This window comes from Hyperolius riggenbachi, chromosome 5 (genome assembly GCF_040937935.1).
Source record: "Hyperolius riggenbachi isolate aHypRig1 chromosome 5, aHypRig1.pri, whole genome shotgun sequence".
NCBI classification, from domain to species: Eukaryota; Metazoa; Chordata; class Amphibia; order Anura; family Hyperoliidae; genus Hyperolius; species Hyperolius riggenbachi.
In genome coordinates, this window is record NC_090650.1 from 161837103 (window position 1) to 161863562 (window position 26460).

Sequence of the window (26460 nt, forward strand, 5' to 3'; positions counted from 1 at the left end):
AGAAGATTTTATTTTTTGTCACAAGTTAGCGGAAAATGACACTTTGTGAAAAAAACCCAATAAAAATCAATTTCCGCTAACTTGTGACAAAAAATAAAATCTTCTATGAACTCACCGTACTACTAACAGAATACCTTGGGGTGTCTTCTTTCTAAAATGGAGTCATTTGTGGGGTTCCTATACTGTCCTGGCATTTTAGGGGCCCTAAACCGTGAGGAGTAGTCTTGAAACGAAATTTCTCAAAATGACCTGTGAAATCCTAAAGGTACTCATTGGACTTTGGGCCCCTTAGCGCAGTTAGAGTGCAAAAAAGTGCCACACATGTGGTATCGCCGTACTCGGGAGAAGTAGTACAATGTGTTTTGGGGTGTATTTTTACACATACCCATGCTGGGTGGGAGAAATAACTCTGTAAATGGACAATTGTGTGTAAAAAAAATCAAAAGATTGTCATTTACAGAGGTATTTCTCCCACCCAGCATGGGTATGTGTAAAAATACACCCCAAAACACATTATACTACTTCTCCCGAGTACGGCGATACCACATGTGTGGCACTTTTTTGCACCCTAACTGCGCTAAGGGGCCCAAAGTCCAATGAGTACCTTTAGGATTTCACAGGTCATTTTTGTTTCAAGACTACTCCTCACGGTTTAGGGCCCCTAAAATGCCAGGGCAGTATAGGAACCCCACTAATGACCTCGTTTTAGAAAGAAGACACCCCAAGGTATTCCGTTAGGAGTATGGTGAGTTCATAGAAGTTTTTATTTTTTTGTCACAAGTTAGCGGAAATTGATTTTAATTGTTTTTTTTCACAAAGTGTCATTTTCCGCTAACTTGTGACAAAAAATAAAATCTTCTATGAACTCACCATACTCCTAACGGAATACGTTTGGGTGTCTTCTTTCTAGAATGGGGTCATTTGTGGGGTTCCTATACTGCCCTGGCATTTTAGGGGCCCTAAACCGTGAGGAGTAGTCTTGAAACCAAATGTCGCAAAACGACCTGTGAAATCCTAAAGGTACTCATTGGACTTTGGGCCCCTTAGTGTACTTAGGGTGTAAAAAAGTGCCACACATGTGGTACCGCCGTACTCAGGAGAAGTAGTATAATGTGTTTTGGGGTGTAATTTTACACATACCCATGCTGGGTGGGAGAAATCTCTCTGTAAATGTCAATTGTTTGATTTTTTTTTACACACAATTGTCCATTTACAGAGAGATTTCTCCCACCCAGCATGGGTATGTGTAAAAATACACCCCAAAACACATTATACTACTTCTCCTGAGTACGGCGGTACCACATGTGTGACACTTTTTTGCAGCCTAGGTGTGCTAAGGGGCCCAACGTCCTATTCACAGGTCATTTTGAGGCATTTGTTTTCTAGACTACTCCTCACGGTTTAGGGCCCCTAAAATTCCAGGGCAGTATAGGAACCCCACAAGTGACCCCATTTTAGAAAGAAGACACCCCAAGGTATTCCGTTAGGTGTATGGCGAGTTCATAGAAGATTTTATTTTTTGTCACAAGTTAGTGAAAAATGACACTTTGTGAGAAAAAAAACAATAAAAATCAATTTCCGCTAACTTGTGACAAAAAATAAAATCTTCTATGAACTCACCGTACTACTAACAGAATACCTTGGGGTGTCTTCTTTCTAAAATGGAGTCATTTGTGGGGTTCCTATACTGTCCTGGCATTTTAGGGGCCCTAAACCGTGAGGAGTAGTCTTGAAACGAAATTTCTCAAAATGACCTGTGAAATCCTAAAGGTACTCATTGGACTTTGGGCCCCTTAGCGCAGTTAGGGTGCAAAAAAGTGCCACACATGTGGTATCACCGTACTCGGGAGAAGTAGTACAATGTGTTTTGGGGTGTATTTTTACACATACCCATGCTGGGTGGGAGAAATAACTCTGTAAATGGACAATTGTGTGTAAAAAAAATCAAAAGATTGTCATTTACAGAGGTATTTCTCCCACCCAGCATGGGTATGTGTAAAAATACACCCCAAAACACATTATACTACTTCTCCCGAGTACGGCGATACCACATGTGTGGCACTTTTTTGCACCCTAACTGCGCTAAGGGGCCCAAAGTCCAATGAGTACCTTTAGGATTTCACAGGTCATTTTTGTTTCAAGACTACTCCTCACGGTTTAGGGCCCCTAAAATGCCAGGGCAGTATAGGAACCCCACTAATGACCTCGTTTTAGAAAGAAGACACCCCAAGGTATTCCGTTAGGAGTATGGTGAGTTCATAGAAGTTTTTATTTTTTTGTCACAAGTTAGCGGAAATTGATTTTAATTGTTTTTTTTCACAAAGTGTCATTTTCCGCTAACTTGTGACAAAAAATAAAATCTTCTCTGAACTCACCATACTCCTAACGGAATACGTTTGGGTGTCTTCTTTCTAGAATGGGGTCATTTGTGGGGTTCCTATACTGCCCTGGCATTTTAGGGGCCCTAAACCGTGAGGAGTAGTCTTGAAACCAAATGTCGCAAAACGACCTGTGAAATCCTAAAGGTACTCATTGGACTTTGGGCCCCTTAGTGTACTTAGGGTGTAAAAAAGTGCCACACATGTGGTACCGCCGTACTCAGGAGAAGTAGTATAATGTGTTTTGGGGTGTAATTTTACACATACCCATGCTGGGTGGGAGAAATCTCTCTGTAAATGTCAATTGTTTGATTTTTTTTTACACACAATTGTCCATTTACAGAGAGATTTCTCCCACCCAGCATGGGTATGTGTAAAAATACACCCCAAAACACATTATACTACTTCTCCTGAGTACGGCGGTACCACATGTGTGACACTTTTTTGCAGCCTAGGTGCGCTAAGGGGCCCAACGTCCTATTCACAGGTCATTTTGAGGCATTTGTTTTCTAGACTACTCCTCACGGTTTAGGGCCCCTAAAATTCCAGGGCAGTATAGGAACCCCACAAGTGACCCCATTTTAGAAAGAAGACACCCCAAGGTATTCCGTTAGGTGTATGGCGAGTTCATAGAAGATTTTATTTTTTGTCACAAGTTAGTGAAAAATGACACTTTGTGAGAAAAAAAACAATAAAAATCAATTTCCGCTAACTTGTGACAAAAAATAAAATCTTCTATGAACTCACCGTACTACTAACAGAATACCTTGGGGTGTCTTCTTTCTAAAATGGAGTCATTTGTGGGGTTCCTATACTGTCCTGGCATTTTAGGGGCCCTAAACCGTGAGGAGTAGTCTTGAAACGAAATTTCTCAAAATGACCTGTGAAATCCTAAAGGTACTCATTGGACTTTGGGCCCCTTAGCGCAGTTAGGGTGCAAAAAAGTGCCACACATGTGGTATCACCGTCCTCGGGAGAAGTAGTACAATGTGTTTTGGGGTGTATTTTTACACATACCCATGCTGGGTGGGAGAAATAACTCTGTAAATGGACAATTGTGTGTAAAAAAAATCAAAAGATTGTCATTTACAGAGGTATTTCTCCCACCCAGCATGGGTATATGTAAAAATACACCCCAAAACACATTATACTACTTCTCACGAGTACGGCGATACCACATGTGTGGCACTTTTTTGCACCCTAACTGCGCTAAGGGGCCCAAAGTCCAATGAGTACCTTTATGATTTCACAGGTCATTTTTGTTTCAAGACTACTCCTCACGGTTTAGGGCCCCTAAAATGCCAGGGCAGTATAGGAACCCCACTAATGACCTCATTTTAGAAAGAAGACACCCCAAGGTATTCCATTAGGAGCATGGTGAGTTCATAGAAGTTTTTATTTTTTTGTCACAAGTTAGCGGAAATTGATTTTAATTGTTTTTTTTCACAAAGTGTCATTTTCCGCTAACTTGTGACAAAAAATAAAATCTTCTATGAACTCACCATACTCCTAACTGAATACGTTTGGGTGTCTTCTTTCTAGAATGGGGTCATTTGTGGGGTTCCTATACTGCCCTGGCATTTTAGGGGCCCTAAACCGTGAGGAGTAGTCTTGAAACCAAATGTCGCAAAACGACCTGTGAAATCCTAAAGGTACTCATTGGACTTTGGGCCCCTTAGCGTACTTAGGGTGTAAAAAAGTGCCACACATGTGGTACCGCCGTACTCAGGAGAAGTAGTATAATGTGTTTTGGGGTGTAATTTTACACATACCCATGCTGGGTGGGAGAAATCTCTCTGTAAATGACAATTGTTTGATTTTTTTTTACACACAATTGTCCATTTACAGAGAGATTTCTCCCACCCAGCATGGGTATGTGTAAAAATACACCCCAAAACACATTATACTACTTCTCCTGAGTACGGCGGTACCACATGTGTGACACTTTTTTGCAGCCTAGGTGCGCTAAGGGGCCCAACGTCCTATTCACAGGTCATTTTGAGGCATTTGTTTTCTAGACTACTCCTCACGGTTTAGGGCCCCTAAAATGCCAGGGCAGTATAGGAACCCCACAAGTGACCCCATTTTAGAAAGAAGACACCCCAAGGTATTCCGTTAGGTGTATGGCGAGTTCATAGAAGATTTTATTTTTTGTCGCAATCAATGCACTGGGGAGGTGATCGGAAGGGGGTCTGAGGGTTTGGCCGAGTGATCAGGAGCCCACACGGGGCAAATTAGGGCCTGATCTGATGGGTAGGTGTGCTAGGGGGTGACAGGAGGTGATTGATGGGTGTCTCAAGGTGTGATTAGAGGGGGGAATAGATGCAAGCAATGCACTGGCGAGGTGATCAGGGCTGGGGTCTGAGGGCGTTCTTAGGGTGTGGGCGGGTGATTGAGTGCCCTAGGGGCAGATAGGTGTCTAATCTGATAGGTAGCAGTGACAGGGGGTAATTGATGGGTAATTAGTTGGTGTTTAGGGTAGAGAAGAGATGTAAACACTGCACTTGGGAGGTGATCGGACGTCGGATCTGCGGGCGATCTATTGGTGTGGGTGGGTGATCAGATTGCCTGCTAGGGGCAGGTTAGGGGCTGATTGATGGGTGGCAGTGACAGGGGGTGATTGATGGGTGGCAGTGACAGGGGATGATTGATGGGTGATTGATAGGTGATTGACAGGTAATCAGTGGGTTATTACAGGGAAGAAGAGATGTAAATATTGCACTGGCGAATTGATAAGGGGGGGTCTGAGGGCAATCTGAGCGTGTAGGCGGGTGATTGGGTGCCCGCAAGGGGCAGATTAGGGTCTGATCTGATGGGTAACAGTGACAGGTGGTGATAGGGGGTGATTGATGGGTAATTAGTGGGTGTTTAGAGGAGAGAATAGATGTAAACACTGCGCTTGGGTGGTGATCTGATGTCGGATCTGCGGGCGATCTATTAGTGTGGGTGGGTGATCAGATTGCCCGCAAGGGGCAGGTTAGGGGCTGATTGATTGGTGGCAGTGACAGGGGGTGATTGATGGGTGGCAGTGACAGGGGGTGATTGATGGGTGATTGATAGGTGATTGACAGCTGATTGACAGGTAATCAGTGGGTTATTACAGGGGAGAACAGATGTAAATATTGCACTGGCGAATTGATAAGGGGGGGTCTAAGGGCAATCTGAGCGTGTAGGCGGGTGATTGGGTGCCCGCAAGGGGCAGATTAGGGTCTGATCTGATGGGTAACAGTGACAGGTGGTGATAGGGGGTGATTGATGGGTAATTAGTGGGTGTTTAGGGTAGAGAATAGATGTAAACACTGCACTTGGGAGGTGATCGGACGTCGGATCTGTGGGCGATCTATTGGTGTGGGTGGGTGATCAGATTGCCCGCAGGGGGCAGGTTAGGGGCTGATTGATGGGTGGCAGTGACAGGGGGTGATTGATGGGTGGCAGTGACAGGGGGTGATTGATGGGTGATTGACAGGTGATTGACAGGTGATCAGTGGGTTATTACAGGGAAGAACAGATGTAAGTAATGCGCTGGCGAATTGATAAGGGGGGGTCTGAGGGCAATCTGAGCGTGTGGGTGGGTGATTGGGTGCCCGCAAGGGGCAGATTAGGGTCTAATCTGATGGGTAACAGTGACAGGTGGTGATAGGAGGTGAATGATGGGTGATTGATGGGTAATTAGTGGGTGTTTAGGGTAGAGAATAGATGTAAACACTGCACTTGGGAGGTGATCTGACGTCGGATCTGCGGGCGATCTATTGGTGTGGGTGGGTGATCAGATTGCCCGCAAGGGGCAGGTTAGGGGCTGATTGATGGGTGGCAGTGACAGGGGGTGATTGATGGGTGATTGATGGGTGATTGACAGGTGATCAGGGGGATAGATGCATACAGTACACAGGAGGGGGGGGGGGTCTGGGGAGAATCTGAGGGGTGGGGGGGTGATCAGGAGGGGGCAGGGGGGAGGGGGGGATGAAAAAAAAATAGTGTTGACAGATAGTGACAGGGAGTGATTGATGGGTGATTAGGGGGGTGATTGGGTGCAAACAGGGGTCTGGGGGGTGGGCAGGGGGGGTCTTGAGGGGTGCTGCGGGCGATCTGGGGCGGGGGGGGGAAATCAGTGTGCTTGGGTGCAGACTAGGGTGGCTGCAGCCTGCCCTGGTGGTCCCTCGGACACTGGGACCACCAGGGCAGGAGGCAGCTTGTATAATACACTTTGTAAACATTACAAAGTGTATTATACACTTTGTATGCGGTGATCGCGGTGTTAACATCCCGCCGGCGCTTCCGTATGGCCGGCGGGATGTTGCGGCGGGTGAGCGGCGACAGGCAGAGGCGGAGGATCGCGTCACGGATGACGCGATCGCTCCGCCCATGCCCCTACAAGGACCGCCGCCATTTGTCTATACGGCGGTCCTTGCGGGGTGCACTTCCCGGCCGCCATTTGTCAATACGGCGGTTGGGAAGTGGTTAAACCAGTACTGTGAGAAACCCACGAAAAACGAACTCAAACAGTTGGGCGTATGTTTGTATTTGAAGTGCCTCCCATTCTTTCAGGAGCTTTACATTTTTGATTTTATAAATCAGAGGGACACCAAGAGCCCCAATAGTGTAATTCGTCTTGGGGACAACAAAATAAATGAGAAGTTAAAATTATACTTACAAACCAGGGTTACCAATAGGCAACCACTGTATAGGCAGGTGGGGAGAACAATCCTGACCCCACTCAGGAATAAAAAGTCGCTCTCTGTAGACAGGAAAATAGGGTAACAACCCTTCACCCAGGGTGAACTCAATGTAGTGTACAAGATACAGAGGCGCCAACAGAATAAAAGGTAATTAAATGAACTTAAAAAACCAACTGGTTAAACAGAGGAGGCAGCGGTGGTCTTACCCCCTCCAAACAGACACAGGCAAGGACTGTGATTCAGACAGTCAACAATTTATTCGGAACTCCAAAAAACAATGTAACGCGTTTCACGGGCCATACATCCCGCTTCCTCAGGCAAAATACAGTAGGAGTCACAGCATCTGTATTATATCAGCGAGCTTGGCGCCTCGCTGATATAATACAGATGCTGTGACTCCTACTGTATTTTGCCTGAGGAAGCGGGATGTATGGCCCGTGAAACGCATTGCATTGTTTTTTGGAGATCCGAATAAATTGTTGACTGTCTGAATCGCAGTCCTTGCCTGTGTCTGTTTGGAGGGGGTAAGACCACCGCTGCCTCCACTGTTTAACCAGTTGGTTTTTTAAGTTCATTTAATTACCTTTTATTCTGTTGGCGCCTCTGTATCTTGTACATTTTTGATTTTATATTTGTGATAACGATTTGTACAATCGTTGACAAAACGCCCGACAAAAGGGAACCCGAGGGAGCCACTTCCTATAACGAGAGTGTTCACTAGCGCCATCTTGTGGCCAAAAAGTAGAATTACACATACAGGCACATACATACATATACAATATTAATAAAATTAATAACTTACACTTCCAAAGCCCCCCTTCCCCAAAGAAAAAATACTTGTAAAAAAAAAAAAAAATCAAAGAAGGGAGATTCCGCTACACCAGTGGCTGGGTAAAAAATGTCTCCATTTTATTGTCACATTAGTGAATACAAAGATAAAAAAGCTCACGCGTATCGGAGCTCATGGCTCCTTAATCATAGCTTAACATACTGCTACAGAGCACTGACTTAACCTCCCTGGCGGTTAATTTTTTTTTTTCAAATGATGGAAAAAACTTTTTTTTTATTTTTTTTTTTGTTTCATGTAAAGCTACCAGAGTGGTAGCTACATGAAACACCACTAGAGGGCGCATGTGGCCCTCTAGTCCGATCGCCGCCGGCAACAATAGCAAACAGGGGAACGCGTATATAACGCAGCTTAGATAAAACACACAAAAGAGATCGAGAGCCCGATATGGTGTAGTATGTCAGGAAATTAGGAGAAAAAGGTAATCGATAATGAATATACTCACAAAATTGGGTTACCGCACAGGCAACCACTGAAACGGCAGGTGGGGAGAATTATAACCTGACCCCACTCAGGTATTAAAATGTCGCTCTCTGTAGACAGGGAAAAAAGATGGGGATACACCCCTCCACCCAGGGTGGACTCAATCAATATAATCGTCAAACAGCAGAGGCGCCAAAAAGTGTAAAAGAATTCCTTTTAAAGGCGTTTAAAAGAAGGGAGGGATATGGGTGGATTCACCTCCCTTAAGTAAAAACCAGCCAATGAGCCGTAAACAGACAACAGTATAATTTATTGGGGATTCTCCAGGCAATGCAACGCGTTTCACGGGCAAAGCTCCCGCTTCATCAGGCAATCAAAACGGAGAAAAACATTAGCAGGTTATGTCCAGGTTTGAGCGCCTCTATATATATATATATAGAGGCGCTCAAACCTGGACATAACCTGCTAATGTTTTTCTCCGTTTTGATTGCCTGATGAAGCGGGAGCTTTGCCCGTGAAACGCGTTGCATTGCCTGGAGAATCCCCAATAAATTATACTGTTGTCTGTTTACGGCTCATTGGCTGGTTTTTACTTAAGGGAGGTGAATCCACCCATATCCCTCCCTTCTTTTAAACGCCTTTAAAAGGAATTCTTTTACACTTTTTGGCGCCTCTGCTGTTTGACGATTATAGCGTATATAACGCGTTCCCCTGTTTGGCTTCTCCTGTCGCCATGGCGACGATCGGCATGACGTCATGGATGTCAGCCGACGTCCTGACGTCAGGCGCACTCGATCCAGCCCATAGCGCTGCCCGGAACTCATTGGTCCGGGCAGCGCAGGGCTCTGGCGGGGGGGGCCTCTTCTGCCGCTGCGTGCGGGCGATCGCCGCAGAGCGGCGGCCATCAAGCTGTGCGCGCAGCTGGCAAAGTGCTAGCTGCGCGCACAACACTTTACATGATGAAAATCGCCCCACCAGGGGCTGAGATATCTCCCTGGGCGGCATAGCCCGAGCTCAGCTCGGGCTTACCGCCAGGGGGGTTAAAGGACTTACGAGCTGAATTTAAAAAAAAAAGTTAATTACCTTAGAGCACTATCAGACCTCAGGGCAGACGATCCATGGATCCCTTTTACTTTCCAGATGCACCGTTATCACAATCCACTTATCAGTACATGCCCCGACCCAGCCCAGGGTCACCTTATCTCTGGGCGATAACAATCGCCGCTTTAAAAATCCTCTGCCTGCGTATTTCAAATAGACGTGGCTGCGCAGGATTACAGCCCTGCACGCAGCCCATCGTCACTCCTACACTGAGTAATACGTCATGTGGGCGTCACCACATGACCACCCACATGACAAGCCAGCCGCGCCCCCTCAGCACAAAATGCGAGCGCAGAGCGAGGGAGGACGTAACCTAGTGTCTGTAAACAAATGCAGACACTAGGTTACGTCCTCCCTCGCTCTGCGCTCGCATTCTGTGCTGAGGGGGAGCGGCTGGCTTGCCATGTGGGCGGTCATGTTGTTACGCCCACATGACGTATTACTCAGTGTACGGAGTGATGATGGGCTGCGTGCAGGGCTGTAATCCTGCGTAGCCACGTCTATTTGAAATACGCAGGCAGAGAATTTTTAAAGCGGCGATTGTAATCGCCCAGAGATAAGGCGACCCTGGGCTGGGTCGGGGCATGTAATGATACGTGGATTGTGATAAAGGTGCATCTGGAAAGCACAAGGGAGCCATGGATCGTCTGCCCTGAGGTCTGATAGTGTTCTAAGGTAATTAACTTTTTTTTTTTAATTCAGCTCGTAAGTCCATTAAATAGTCTAGTGTCACTCCACCCAGCAGGGGGGAGTGGACAAAAGACTTAAAGTAACATGTACATATATCACAATATAAAATGGCAATGCCAATGTACAAAGTAATTTAAAATCAAGATACACTTGGAGTACAAAAACAGATGTCACGTAATACAAATAGCACAAAAGTGATCTATAGGTTGTAATAATGACATTTTAACTTATGTTATATCGGTGATTCCTTCTCTTTTGTAATATTTGTATTATTTTAAGTCTGTTGTCCACTCCCCCCTGCTGGGTGGAGTGACACTAGACTATTTAAGTCAGTGCTCTGTAGCAGTATGTTAAGCTATGATTAAGGAGCCATGAGCTCCGATACGCGTGAGCTTTTTTATCTTTGTATTCACTAATGTGACAATAAAATGGAGACGTTTTTCACCCAGCCACTGGTGTAGTGGAATCTCCCTTCTTTGCTTTGTTTGAGTTACATGGATTCCTGACTCCCTTTGGACTGTATGTGGGTGGTTGCAGCGGTCCTATCTTTGTTCCATTGCTGTCATTGCTCAACAGGATCTGCTCCCATCACATCGGGTGTCTCCGATATTATAATCAACTACAGTCACCAGTGTCTGCTACGTGTCAAGGTGATACAGTGCTTACATCGCTGTCACACAGCCTTTGCTCCTTCTTGTGGTTTGCCTTCACTGCGGGTTTCCAGTCTAGTGAGAGGAGCTGTTTGCCGGTATAGAGCCTGCGGAAGTGAGCAGAGAGACCGGTGCATGGAGCCGCGCACCCTGCGCAATCGCACTGTGCCAGGAGCGGGGATGGCTGAGCGGCAGAATTTTGCGTCATTGCAGGGAAAATCTGGCCAGTCTACAACAAAATGGCCGCCGCCGGAGACTGCACCAGACGCCGACTCTACTTCCGTTCCATCTGTCCCTCAGACCGGAAGTCTAATGACGTCACACCGCTTGCCAGGGTTGCATTCCCCAAGGTCTGAGTCTTTGTCCACACAGCCTGGCCGGTATACTGGAACTTCCCGGCGGCGTTCCCTGGACCAGGCATTTATGCCTACACAGCGCCCAGCTACCTCACATGGAGCATAATTTTCGGCCATTGTCGATGGCTTGCGGAGCAACTTGAACTCTGGGTTACCTGAGCCCACCAAAAAAGTGAGTAGCTCTGCTGTTTCATCTAAATCTTCACAAAGTGGCATGCGGGGGTGGGTGCAAACAGGAGCAATTCCAAAAGATACATCTAGAGCCACCCATGTTCAAGAACTGATTAAGGGATTTTCCATCACAACAAATCAAGAGGATAGTGGTGTCAATAAACATGAAGATAAGGACAGAAATAGCATGAGCACCACTTCTATCAGTACAAATAATGACTCTGTATTGATGTCACAAACTCAGACTGTTTTATCAGCCTCACAGGGGCAGGAGGATATCATTCTGTCAGCTACACAGGAGTCTGTTCCATCCATAGCCTCTGATATCCAGCAGTCAGCAACTGTAAATGATGTGTCTCATGATCAAGACTTACCTAGTTTAGATTACACCTTAGATATTATAGGAGAACTGTTGCTCAATCCAGATAGGATGAATAAATATATTTCGTTTTTTTTCCGAACAACCTGGTGTCTTCAGCTCCGATCCCACCCTTAGCCTGCAGTCTTCTTTCACAGGTTTAGAGCGTTTATGGGATAAGGAGGTACGGTTGTGGTGGGACATTACCACTCTGAAACATTACGTCTCGGAGGGGATGATCCCGAGGGGTCTCCGTATCAAAATGGTACCTACTACAGTATACTCTGATCAATTTGTGGTCGAGTGGAACCAAGTTTTGTCTGATTGTTCCATACGACTCATGAAGTTGATAATCTCCTATTAGGAAAAAAAGCTTGCTGATATCAAGGTTCAGATCGCGGGGACCAAGGAGGAGTTACAGAAATATTCCTCTCTTGATCTGTTTGACGATCTTAACAATAAAATGAAAGAAAATATTACTAAATTAGAAAATATCATCATGAATACTAAACGTATCAAGTTTCTTCGAGATTCAGGAGACTACAAAAATGGAGTTGTATATGAGTTGGGCAGGTGGGAGACTATGCATCGATCACCTAGATCGATCTTACGTAAACCCAGACCCCATCATTCCAATAAAAGAGTTCGTTTTAGCTCAGCAGAGGGCTCAGGATCCCTTTCTGAAGGTTCAGATGATGTAGAAACTAGGGTACAGTCAGTTTTTGCTGGCACCCCGAAAGTGGGGGGAGACCAGCGAGGACAGATACCAGGAAAAAACCCTTTAGCACAGACCCCATATTATCAAAAACAAAAGAAAAAACACCGCAAATACAGGAACAAAAAAAGGAAACGCAGAAGGAGGGTGGGTAGGAAGCACAGGAGATTAGGTATTTCCAATGTCATTAACCTTTCTAATACTACATTGTCTGATGTTCAGCTCTCTTTACTTTCTAGGGGCCTATCTTTTTCTCCATCCTGTCATATCAATGTTTTTAAAACCATGCTTGATGTTAACAAGTTTGTTCGCAATCTTATGGTGAGAAAGCATTTTCTTGAGAAGGAAGAGTCAGGTTCTCCAGAGATAGTTGTGGGGCCGGCCGCGGGGCCCACTGTTTCTTTCCGCCCGGGCGCCACGGGGAGGTTCCTCCATTTAGGGGCGCCTCTACTGCTCTCTCTCTGGAACTTTGTTCCAGACAGAGTAGCGGCCCAGTCGCCCCGGGCGGATCTGGGCTGCGTGTCCGTTTCCAATCCATCCTTTTATCCTGTGCAGGTTAGGACGGGGGTGGTGGACACATTTCAGGATTTGATTGAAAGTGAACTCATGCGGATACAGAAGGTATCCAGGGCTAGGTCATCTCTCTGTGCAGGAACGAGAGGCTCTACGGTCCCTCCAAAACGATAAATCTATTGTCATCCATAATGCTGACAAGGGGGGGGCGTGGTTGTCCTGGATGCCGACTCATATAAAGCAGAGGCTTTACGCCAATTAAATGACATCCATACCTATCAAGTCCTGAGTGGTGATCCCACCGCACGTTTCCAGGCTGAACTTAAACAATTACTTAATATGGGGGTGTCCTTTGGAGTGTTCACACTAAGGGAGAGGGATTATCTTATGGTGGAAGCACCAGTTATCCCTATATTCCACCACCTCCCAAAGGTGCATAAACCGGACGTTCCTCCAAGGGGCCGCCCAATTGTTGCAGGTATTGGCTCCTTGGGCGAACGTCTGGGCCAATGGGTGAATGCCTGTCTCCAGCCCCTTGTTCAGAGATTACCTGGCTACTTACGTGACACGACACATCTAATTAACAGCCTGGAACCTCTGCGCTGGGAAAATCACTATTCATGGGTTACCATGGGGGGGGCTCCAGACCAGGTGCCACTCTTTTTGTCCTATTGCAATGATAACAACTTAAATTTGTCATTCACGATTTGTTGTGACTCTACAGAAATTAATTATCTGGATTTGACTTTGACTGGTTCACGCATCTTAAATAAGATAATAACCAGGACTTACCGCAAAGCCTGTGCAGGAAACTCTCTTCTTTTGGCCTCTAGCTGCCATCCTAGACACACTCTACAGTGTTCTCCCCAGGCTCTTTTAGCCGGGTGCTCCACCCGGCTGGATTTCGTGACCACCCGGCTGTCATCGGCTTACCTCCTCAACTCCTCCTATGCTGTAGGCACAGTTGCCCTGCATTTTCAACTCGCCCCACCCGGCTACTTTTTCCTGCCACCCGGCTACTATTTCATGCCACCCGGCTGGAAAAAAATTCTGGGGAGAACACTGCTCTAAGGGCCATTCCCTATGGAGAGTTGTTGAGAACAGCTAGGAATTGTTCAGAGCCTATAGAGATGGAGAGGGAACTAGACTTGGTGGAGAGAAGACTCCAGGATAGGGGCTATGATAGCTCTGTCATTAAAAAAGCCAGAGAGCAAGTAGAACATAGAAATCCTACAGAGCTGTTACATAAGGGTGCTGATGGTAGACTGGGCAATAGAAATGGGGGACTCACTTTTACGACCCCATATAGTTTAGAATATAACAAAATTGTAAGTACCATTAAAAAATATTTGCCCATTCTGCACTCAGATCCTAAACTCCATAGAATTTTGGAGGAGGGGTGTAGTTTTTCTGCGCGCCGTGCCCCTACCCTGGGGTCTCAGCTTTCTCCAAGTCTTTTCTCCAGTTCTGAGAGTAAGGTCCCCACTTGGCTAACATACACAGGCTCCTTTAAGTGTGGTTACAATACCTGTAAGTACTGCCGTGTCCATGGTCCGACTCTTGAGATAGTTTCCACTTCGAATTATGTAAAATTCCAAATTAAACAATATATTAACTGTAATACTAATTATGTGGTTTATCTCATCAGCTGCACCATTTGTAGATTGCAGTACGTGGGATGTACCACACGCCCCCTATGTCAACGTATCTCGGAGCATTATAATGGACCCTCTAGATGGCTCAAGAATGAGGCCTATATCTCTTAGGTCTCCAGCGTGTCCAAACACTTTTTGAATGTACACCAGGGAGACATGAAGGGCTTAGTTTTCCAGGGGGGTGAAAGGGTTAGCCGTTGTGCCGGGGGGGGGGGAAGATACGTATAAACTTTTGAGAAAGCGAGAGGCTTTCTGGATTTGGAGACTGGGCACACGGATTCCTAGGGGATTAAACTCCAGAATGGATATTAGTCTAACTTATGACACCGGTTGATAAAATACATATTTTATTTATATACATACATGTTTTCCATTGAACAATGGTTTATGTCATAGCCGGTTTTGTAGATGCTATTATCTATTTGCTCTGATCTATGGGTTGTAATAATGACATTTTAACTTATGTTATATCGGTGATTCCTTCTCTTTTGTGCTATTTGTATTACCTGACATCTGTTTTTGTACTCCAAGTGTATCTTGATTTTAAATTACTTTGTACATTGGCATTGCCATTTTATATTGTGATATATGTACATGTTACTTTAAGTCTGTTGTCCACTCCCCCCTGCTGGGTGGAGTGACACTAGACTATTTAAGTCAGTGCTCTGTAGCAGTATGTTAAGCTATGATTAAGAAGCCATGAGCTCCGATATGCGTGAGCTTTTTTATCTTTGTATTCACTAATGTGACAATAAAATGGAGACGTTTTTCACCCAGCCACTGGTGTAGCGGAATCTCCTTTCTTTGCTTTGCTTGAGTTACATGGATTCCTGACTCCCTTTGGACTGTATGTGGGTGGTTGCAGCGGTCCTATCTTTATTCCCAAAAAAAAATCAGTTTACAAAAAATACATAAATAGTTGCCTTAGGGACTTAGCTTTTTTAATCTATATTTTAGAAAAATTACTTATAGGGAAAATTACTTTTACTTTACTACATAGGGGCTTGTAATTATAGACCGGACAAAAAAACAAACAAACACAAAAATAACACCTATATTTCAAAATAATATATTGTCGCCATACATTGTGATAGGGACATAATTTAAACAGTTTAATAATCGGGACAACTGGGCAAATAAAATGTGTCCATTTTATCCACAGGAAAACGTTAAATTTTAAAACTATAATGGCCAAAAACTGAGAAATAATGATTTTTTTTCCATTATTTTCTTATTTTTTCAGCGCTGCGTAATATGTTGGCGCTTTATAAATACAATAAATAAATAAATAAATTTTTCCTGTTAAAACACATTTAGAATAAAAAAAAAATTAGCAAAACGTACTAGCCACAGAAAGCCTAATTGGTGGCGAAAAAAATTACTATTGATGTTCATACATCTTAATCTTACTACAGCAATTTGAGATTTATATCTAATATGGATACAGAGTTATTGTGGATGTTCATACACATTGGTCCTGATTCAATTCACTTTTTTCTCCTAAGTTTTCTCTTAGAAGATATTTGTTCATCTTCTGTTTAAAATATGGTAGCTTTTGCATTCTGCAATTGGAAACGCTCCAAAAAGTAGGTGAAATAGTACTGTCAAAATTATTCTGAGTATTTTTTTACTTGCTGGTGGTGGCTTAAAAAGGTATTTTATTTATAATGTGAAAAAAATCACCTAGGAGAAAACGAAAGGAGAAAAAGTGTATTGGATTGGACCCATTATAATGAATTGACAAAAACTTTATTATTTTTATACAGTATATGTCCATTAGAGACTATTTATTGTGTGCTTTTTTTATAGACTGTCAATTGAATAAATGGAATTTAATATTATTGGTACACATTTTTTTATATACCTAAAACTGAGAGCCTTGAGTGTCCTATTTGTTTTAGGGCCCGTGTCCACTAGCGCAGAAACCGGGCCGAATCCACAGAGTTTCCCCGCAGGCAAATCGCTCAGGGAAACCCTGCCATAAGAAATAATGGTGCCGCTTGCCGAATCACTTGCCCTAGCAATTCAGTCAGCATTGCCCAAAGTTTTCGCGCGGGAGGCAGCGAATCCCATAGCCGTGCATGGCACAGCTTCTGGGATTCGTCTGCGTTCCCGCAGACCCGGAAGTGCGCCGCGCGTCTCCCAGCCATGCGCGGTGGCTAGTGAAAATGGGCCCTTAGGGATGTCACTGACCTGAGGAAGTGGACTGTGTTCCGGGGAATGTGTTTTTTTATTTACTTATGTGTTTTTTGTGAACTAAGATTTTCAGACACGACATCATGTCTTGATTGGAGGTAAACCAACATTTACTTCCCTTTTAAAGTGTTTTTAAATATTCTTTTTTGGGTGGCTTCTACTTTGCTTTAGTGTACTCAGCTTTGTTCTTATTGGTGAAATGCAATGTTTTTATGCTACCGAGTATTGTCAGCAATGACCATTTGATAACTAATAATGTGAATGCAGTAGTTGTTTCATTACATATGATTACATATGTCAGCAACTGGTAGAACTCTTTCTGTATGTTCTATCTTAGAACAGATTAAAATTCATTTTATGCAGATGACTGACTATCAACTTGATTCATTACCTACTTTCGCCTCCTGGACGTACTAGCTACGTCCAGGAGGCCATGTGCGCGTACGCGCACTCCCGCCCCGTGGTTCGTTAGCCAGGCAATCAGTGAATCGGGCTATGGTGCCCGATCACTGATTCCTCTCCCCAGCAGAAAAAGCGACAGCTTCTCGCGGAAGCTTTGCTTTTTCTGGCTCTAGCGTCCCCATGCATCCCTCTAAGCGCATATGTTACGCTTAGAGTGACGTCATGTAAACAAACTTATGGCTGCCATCTTGCGGCCAAAAAGTAAAAATACAATCAAATGTAAAAAAAAATTAAAATCAACACATATTTACAGAAAAAAATTACTGTTTACATCCCCACCCTCCCAAAAATACCCAAATAAATAAATAAAAAAAATTACAATTAAAAAAAACATGTAAATATTTACCTAAGTGTCTAAACTTTTTAAATATCAGTGTAAAGATGAAATATTTCTTTTTTTTTTTTTTGTTAATTTTAAAACTTGTAAATAGTGATGGATGCAAAAAGGAAAAAATGCACCTTTATTTCCAAATAAAATATTGCCGCCATACATTGTGATAGGGACATAATTTAAACGGTGTAATAACCGGGACAAATAGGCAAATACAATACGTGAGTTTTAATTATGGAGGCAAGTATTATTCTAAAACTATAATGGCTGAAAACTGAGAAATAATGATTTTTTTCCGTTTTTTTCTTATTCTTCCTGTTAAAATGCATTTACAGTAATGTGGCTCTTAGCAAAATGTACCACTCAAAGAAAGCCTAATTGGTAGCGGTAAAAACAAGATATAGATCAGTTTATTTTGATAAGTAGTGATAAAGTTATAGGCTAATGAATGGGAGGTGAATATTGCTCGGATGCATAAATTGAAAATGACTGAAGGCTGAAGTGGTTACACTGCGCTAAACCTACCTCACACAGGCAGCACAGGATAAAACTAGCGCTTGCGCGATATGCACTGTTTTGTCAGTGTAGCGAGGGCTCTTAATTTACATGTGATCCTTTTAACTGCTGCACGATAGTGCTATAGAACGATCATGCTACTTCACTTGCACGCCTGCTACTACTAAGTTAATTATCGTAGTCGCGCTACAGCACTATAGCGTTGCAGTTAAAAGGATCACATGTAACTTAAGAGCTGACAGAACCGTGCATAGCGTGCACTAATTTTATCCCGTGCAGCTTGTGGAGTGTTTAGGGCAATTGAGTAAATCAAGGGCAATTTAGTAAATTAAGCTGTATGTTATTTTATTTATATTGCACATACCTTTATGTCAGGGAACTGTCCTAGATATGTATCAAGGGTTAGAAGGGCTCCATCCACTAGTTTTTGATGAAAATCCTCCCAGAGTGCATCACATTTCTACAAAAAATGATATTTTTTAAATACATAGATGAGTAGACAAAAAGACAAACAGACTAAAAAGAGTTTATAACAAACAAACTATAGTTTTGGAGTATCATTTAAGGGATTTACGTCATACAAGGCAAAAACATTTATTCTAAAAATGTAAAAATGTTATCAGACACAAGTGTACAAACAGGAAGATTGATAATATTTGTTAGCATTGCCTTTAAAGTGAAATGTATCTTAAAAAAACTAATATATATATAAATATATATATATACACACATATATATATATATATATATATATATATATATATATATACACATATACAGTATGTGTGTGTGTATATATATATATATATATATATATATCTCCTACTAATATTATAAATGGGAAAGTTCGGATGTTTGGATGTTTGTTACTCGATCACGCAAAAATGGCTGAACGGATTTGAATGAAATTTGGCATACATATAGTACATTACCTGGAATAATATACAAGATACTTTTTATTCCCATAACCAAAAAGTGGGCGGATACAAATACAAATGTCACTGGGAAATGTAAAAAGCAGCCATTCTTACACCGTTAATGCTAGGGTTCTCAAACTTTGCACGGTTGGTCACTGGGTGACTGGGATTAATATTCTGAAAAGTGGGTGGAGCCTACATAAGCCAATCAAACGTCACCTATTGATTTTCAGGGGAATTATTTCATTGCTGTCATTCTTGCACTGTTAATGGCACAAGCCTCAAACCTGGTACAGTTGGTCTTTGGGTGACTGGGGTTCAAATTCAGAAAAGGGGGTGAAACAGCCAATCAGATTTGTTTCATTTCAATGAAAATTATTGATGACAAAGACTGAAAAGCTTACAAACTTGGTCATTAAGTAATTGTGTATTAGGGTTAGAAAAAATGGCCACAGCCAACACCAGCCAAATACATAACCGGTGAATGCCGGGTCATCAGTGGGCGGAGACAAATACAAATTTCACTGGAAAATGTCAACTGCAGCCATTCTTACACTATTAATTGTAGGGTTCCCAAACTTTGCACAGTTTGTCACTGGGATTAATATTCAGAAAAGTGGGTGGAGCCTACAACAAACAATCAACATTCACCTATTGATTTTCAAGGGAAATCTTTCATTGCTGCCATTCTTGCACTGTTAATGGCACAAGCCTCAGACCTGGTACAGTTGGTCATTGGGTGCCTGGGGTTAAAAATTCAGAAAAGAGGGTGGAGCCACAAACATCCAATCAGATGTGTTTCATTTAAATGCAAATTATTCATGCCAAAGAATACAAATCTCACAAACTTGGTCATTGAGTAATTGTGTATTAGTGTTAGAAAAAGTGGCCACAGCCAACACCAGCCAAATACATATCTGGGAAACGTCAGGACATCAGTGGGCGGAGAAAAATACAAATTTCGCTGGCAGAGTGTAAAATGCAGCCATTCTTACACTGTCAATGGTAGAGTTCTCAATATTTGCACAGTTGGTCACTGGGTAACCGGGATTAATATTCAGAAAAGTGGGTGGAGCCTACAAAAGCCAATCAAAATTCAACTATTGACTTTTAAGGGGAAATATTTCATTGCTGCCATACTTGCACTGTTAATGGCACAAGTATCAAACCTGGTACAGTTGTCCTTTTGGTGACTGTACTTCAAATTCAGCTAATGCAACTGAGGAGGAAGCTCTTGCATTGCACTGTGAGGCATTTTTATCCCCTGAATTCCTGTCTAGGAATGGTCAATGAGATGTAAATCATTCCAACTTAATTCAGGATTATACAAATACACATTTATTCAGCTTTTAAAATGCACCAATTAAATCCTACTGAGGTGGAATTCAATTAGTCCATTTTCAATCTGCATAAATTTGCATTCAGAATTTGCATGCTCATGCATCAAGTTGAAACACCTTGCATATCACTGGCCATCACAAGTCCTGAGAATTCAAAAACAACCAAAAGAGGAAGCATTACATATGTTAATCAATCACACCGAAATATGGGAGATGTGGAAATGGGGTAGTCATCACAGACCTGACCATATAAGAAAATACAACAGTAGTAATCTTAATAGTCATGAATCAAAGCCACTATAGCAGCTCTTTATTTTAAACCGGATTTCAAAAAGTTAAAGAGAATCTGTACTCTAAAATTCTTACAATAAAAAGCATACCATTCTATCCATTATGTTCTCCTGGGCCCCTCTTTGCTGTTTCTGCCACTCCCTGTTGCAATCCTGGCTTGTAATTGCCAGTTTTAGGCAGTGTTTACAAACAAAAAACCTGGCTGCTAACCAGAATGTGATAGGCTCAGAGAAGCTCAGTCTGTGACTCATACAGAGCCTGGAGGGGGCGTGGAGAGGGTATGTATAACTTCTACCTATCACAGCAGAGCAGCAAATTCCTGCCTGAGCCGACAAAGGAAAGAAGATTAGATTATATAACAGAGATAATACAGCCACTGTGCAACTAGAGAAGGCTGCAGTAAGACAGACCACATTAGAACAGGTATAGTAACTTATAGGAAAGAAAAAATAAGGCTGAACATTTTGTTACAGAGTCTCTTTAAGAACAATTAAAAATGTGTTTGAGAAAGGGACTTTTCCAGTCACATAAAAAAAATAATAATACCATAATTACCAAATCTTTTGCCACAATTCATGAATAGAGATGGCCCGAGCCTCCGATTTTCAGTTCGCGAACCACAATTTACTTCAATGGGGAGGCGACCTTTGAAAACTAGAAATACTTATGCTGGCCAGAAAAGTGATGGAAAAGATGTTTCAAGGGGTCTAACATCTGAGTTTTTGCATGGATGAGTGGGATAGATGCCAAAAGTCCCGGGGAAAAATCTGGATTTGACGCAAAGCAGCGTTTTAAGGGCAGAAATCACATTAAATGCTAAATTGCAGGCCTAAAGTGCTTTACAACAACTTGCATGTGTATACATCAATCAGGGAGTGTAATTAGAGTACTGCTTCACACTGACACACCAAACTCACTGTGTAATGCACCGCAAACAGCTGTTTGTGTAGTGACGGCTGTGCTGGACTGGTGCGCACCATGGCGAGAGTGCAGGCCGTGTAGGTTTCCAAGCCCATATGGTCGCCGGGCTGTGGTAGCACAATGATAGAACAACACTGACTGTCCAGCTGATCAAATTTGGTCTGTCCACAATGAAGCAACGACCTTATTATCTTTGGTGTGCCGCCCCTCCCCTCCTCCCCCCGAGACACTCATATAGCCGTCGGTCATTGCTTCATTGGGATACGCAAGCACCTTCACTGCGGTAAGGTAATGATCATGAAGGGGAATTGGCACATGTACAAGGCTTTTATTTTGTTGTTGCAGCTGCAGTGCAGCCAGAAAAATTAGGCAGGCATGTACACGCACCAGAAAAATTATTATACCGCTGCTAGCAGCGGCCTTAAAAATTCAGGAATCCGCCTGGTGTCCTGGACCCTGTAGGTGGTGGCGGAGAAGGCAGTTAAGCGGCCTGCAGGCAGAGATGCTGTGTGTGGGGACTGACTTAGTCTTTGGGCGGGCAGTAGCCCTCCGGGATCCATGCCTCATTCATTTTGATAAAGGTGAGGTACTGAACACTTTTGTGACTTAGGCAACTTCTCTTCTCAGTGACAATGCCCCCAGCTGCGCTGAAGGTCCTTTCTGACAGGACACTTGAGGCAGGGCAAGACAGAACTTGGATGGAAAATTGCGACAGCTCTGGCCCCAGGTCAAGCCTGCGCACCCAGTAGTCCAAGGGTTCATCCAGAGCCGGGACAAGGTCCTCCAGCACCCAAGGCTGAGACACCAAAGTGTGCCCTCCATCCCTCCCACCCCAGCCATCACACACTGATTGCTATTAGACTAAGAGGCGCCACAGGGCCCACAACCTCCCCAACACCTTAATATCTAGTTATCTGGCTTGCAGTCACTGCCATGTATCCCCTTTTCTTATTTCTTTCTGCTTCAAACACAATTAGGAATGACAGCTGAATGAATTCTGCGCCCCCACCTACACTGCGCCCTGAGGCTGGAGCCTCTCCAGCCTATGCCTCGGCCCGGCCCTGGGTTCATCGCTGCTCACAGTGTCTACATCCACACTTAAGGTACCTGCCGGTCCAGGCATTGGTGGAGGGTGGATCCGGAAGGGCTAAGGCTTGCATGTCCGACATCACAAGGCTTGCATAATGTTTGCATGTCCGACATCACCATGAGATCGCTGGAGCGTCCTGTCCCTGCCTGCGTGGACATGGGAGAAGGATTAATGGCAGTGGTACCTTTATTGCGTTGTGCTGTAACATTACCCTTAAACGCATTGTAAAGCATAGTTGCCAGCTTGTCCTGCAAGTGCTGCATCCTTTCTGCCTTCTGGTGATTTGGAAACATCTCCGCCACTTTGGGCTTGATTCACTAACCGGCGCTAAGGCGGTTAGTGTGCCTTATCTGAGGTTAGTGTGCCTTATCTGAGTTAGTGTGCCTTATCTGAGTTAGTGTGCCTTATCTGAGGTTAGTGTGCCTTATCTGAGGTTAGTGTGCCTTATCTGAGTTAGTGTGCCTTTTCTGAGTTAGTGTGTCTTTTCTGAGTTAGTGTGCCTTATATGAGGTTAGTGTACATCTGAGTTAGTGTGCCTTATCTGAGGTTAGTGTGCCTTATCTGAGGTTAGTGTGCCTTATCTGAGGTTAGTGTGCCTTATCTGAACTTAGTGCCCCTTAAGTAGCTTTGTGCACACTAAAAGATGCACAGAGCTACATCGCACACTGCACCGCGCAGCGTAATGCACCGATCTTTGCGCGTAGTGCGACAATAACATCGCACCCACTATACTGTACATGATGCGACCTTAAGGTCGCATAGGATGCGACCTAAACGGCGCATCAGTGCACCGTTATCATCGCATGATATAAAGTATAGCGGGTGCGACGTTATCGTCGCACTGTGCGCAAAGATCGGCGCATTACGCTGTGCGCAGTGCAGTGCACGATGTAGCTTTGTGCATCTTTTAGTGTGCACAAAGCTACTTAAGGGGCACTAAGTTCAGATAAGGCACACTAACTCAGATAAGGCACACTAACCTCAGATAAGGCACACTAACCTCAGATAAGGTTAGTGCTGTAGTTTGTGCCCACTAAGTGATAAGGCACACTAACCAGCTTAGTGCCGGTTAGTGAATCAAGGCCTTTGTGCCTATACCGAGGGTCTAGTAGTGTGGCCACCCAGTACAGCTCATTCCCCTTGAATTTTTTCATACGGGGGTCCCTCAACAGGCTGGACAGCATGAAAGACGCCTTCTGCACAAAGTTGGATGCAGACGTACTATCCATCTCCTCTTGCTCTTCCTCAGTGACGTCAAGTAAGTCCTCCTCCCCCCAGCCACAAATAATACCATGGAAACATTGAGCAGCACAAGCTCCCTGTGACGCCTGATGTGGTTGTTCTTCTGCCGCCGTCTCCTCCTCCTCCTCCAAAGAAACACCTTCCTCATCATCCGAGTCTGACACCTCCTCCCCACACGACTCTTCCTCCTCCTCCTCCCCCCTCTGTGCTGCCGCAGGTGTTGAGGAAACATCTGGTTCTGATGAGAATTGATCCCACAACGCTTCCTCCTGTAACTGTTCCTGTTCACGCTCCTCCACAGCTTGATCCACCACTCTACGCACGGCACGCTCTAGGAAGTAAGCGTACGGGATCAAGTCACTGATGGTGCCTTCACTGCGACTCACCAGGTTGGTCACCTCCTCAAACGGCCGCATGAGCCTGCATGCATTTCGCATGAGTGTCCAGTTGTTGGGCCAGAACATCCCCATCTCCCCAGACTGTGTCCTTCTACTGTAGTTGTAGACGTACTGGGTGGCGGCTTTATCCTGTTCTAGCAGGAGAGAGAACATAAGTAGGGTCGAATTCCAGCAAGTCGGGCTGTCGCAAATCAGGCGTCTCATTGGCAACTTGTTTCTCCGCTGAATATTGGCAAAGTGTGCCATGGCCGTGTAAGACCGCCTGAAATGTCCACACAACTTCCTGGCCTGCTTCAGGACGTCCTCTAAGCCTGGGTACTTTGACACAAATCTTTGAATGACTAGATTCAGCACATGTGCCATGCAGGGTACATGTGTCACTTTCCCAAATTCAAAGCGGAAATGATATTGCTGCCGTTGTCACACACACCACGTTTCCAATCTCCAGCTGGTGCGGAGTCAGCCACAGATCCACCTGTTTGTTAAGAGCAGTCAGGACAGCTGCTCCAGTGTGACTCTCCGCTTTGAGGCAAGACATGTCTAAGATGGCGTGACATCGTCGTACCTATCATGCTGCATAGGCCCGGGGGAGTTGGGGCTGTGTAGCTGGAGAGGAGATTGCAGCTCCATTAGAGGTGAACTGCCACTCAGCCAAGGAGGAGGATGACAGCGAAGAGGATGTAGCAGGAGGAGAGTGGGTGGCAGGAGGCCTGCCTGCAAGCCGTGGAGGTGTCACAAGTTGGTCCGCTGCACAGCCACGTACTCCCTGCTTGTCAGTGGTCACCAGGTTGACCCAATGGGCTGTGTAAGTAATGTACCTGCCCTGCCCGTGCTTGGCAGACCAGGCATTCATGGTCAGATGGACCCTTGACCCAACGCTGTGTGCCAGAGATGACACCACTTGCCTCTCAACTTCATGGTACAGTTTGGGTATCGCCTTTTTCGAGGAATAATTGCGGCCTGGTATCTTCCACAGCGGTGTCCCAATGGCCACAAATTTACGGAAGGCCTCAGAGTCCACTAGCTGGTATGGTAACAGCTGGCGAGCTAACAGTTCCGCCAAGCCAGCTGTCAGACGCCGGGCAAGGGGGGACTGGCAGACATTGGCTTCTTCCGCTCAAAGATTTCCCTCAAGGACACCTGACTGCTGCTGTGGGCAGAGGAGCAGGAACCGCTCAAGGTCAGAGGCGGAGTGGAGGAGGGTGGCTGTGAAGGTGCAAGGGAGAAAGCGGCTGAAGATGCTGAGGGAGGAAGAGGAGAAGGAGGGTGGCTTTTCTTTTGTGTGCTGCTTTTCCTCTGGTGCTCTTCCTATTGCAGTTTGTGCCTTTTCTGCATGTGCCTTCGTAAGGCACTTGTCCCTACGTGGGTGTTGGCCTTTCCACGGCTCAATATTTGGAGGAAGAGAGAACAGATGGCATTGCTCTGATCTGAGGCAGACACATTAAAAAAATTCCAAACCACTGAACCCCCCTGGGGTGATGGCACTATGGTGGCATCAGCAGCTGACATTGAAGGGCATGTTGGCTGGCTGTCCATAGGTGACAATACATGGCGCCGGACAATGCCACCAGCTGTTTCTGACGACGAGCTCCCCCTGCTTCTTTCAGGAACTTGTCTCCTCCTACTCCTGACTCCCCCTCTGAACTGTCCCCGTGTTCATCTCCTCTATTGGGAACACACGTGGCATCCCTATCATCGTCATCATAATAATCATCCTGCCCAGCTTTGCTTGCCTCAGACACCTCCAAAACTGCACCAACAGCAGGTATTTCATCCTCCCCCTCCTCACACGTTACGTCCGTAGTGTCGCCTAACTCAGACATATGAGGTGGTGTAACTTGTTTAGCGCCTTCATCTGGTTGTAACAATAATGGCTGTGCATCAGTGATTTCCCCACCAAATAACTCCTGCGAACTGTCAAATGCAGCGGATGTGGTGCTTGTAGTAGCGCTGGTGGCTGCGGAAGATGAGGTGTTCTGTGTTAAATAGTCAACCACGTCCTGACAATCTTGGGAGTTGATGGGACGTGCCTTCTTTTGAGCACTGTACTTTGGTCCAGGGCCGCAGAAAATCACATCAGCATCACCTCGCACAGACCTGCCGGGTGGCCTTCCTCTGGGTCTGCCTCTACCTCTGCTTCTACCTGTTTTATCCGTTTTGTCCATATCGGGGGGGGGGGGGATGAAGTGAAAGGTATGCACTGACTTGACTAATACAATGTGC

The 26460-nt window shown here is 44.7% G+C and overlaps 1 protein-coding gene across 5 annotated transcripts in view; it reads right to left on the reverse strand.

Moving 5' to 3' along the window:
* Positions 1-26460, reverse strand: part of AMPH (amphiphysin) — a 1183179-nt gene that overhangs the window by 929882 nt on the left and 226837 nt on the right. For 4 of the 5 annotated variants that reach the window (XM_068236420.1, XM_068236419.1, XM_068236416.1 and 1 more), the window contains one exon: positions 18403-18498. The exons of the other annotated variant lie outside the window; for it this stretch is intronic. In XM_068236420.1, the coding sequence (XP_068092521.1) occupies positions 18403-18498 (96 nt within the window). The remainder of the gene's footprint in view (positions 1-18402; positions 18499-26460) is intronic. 5 annotated transcript variants of the gene reach the window in all.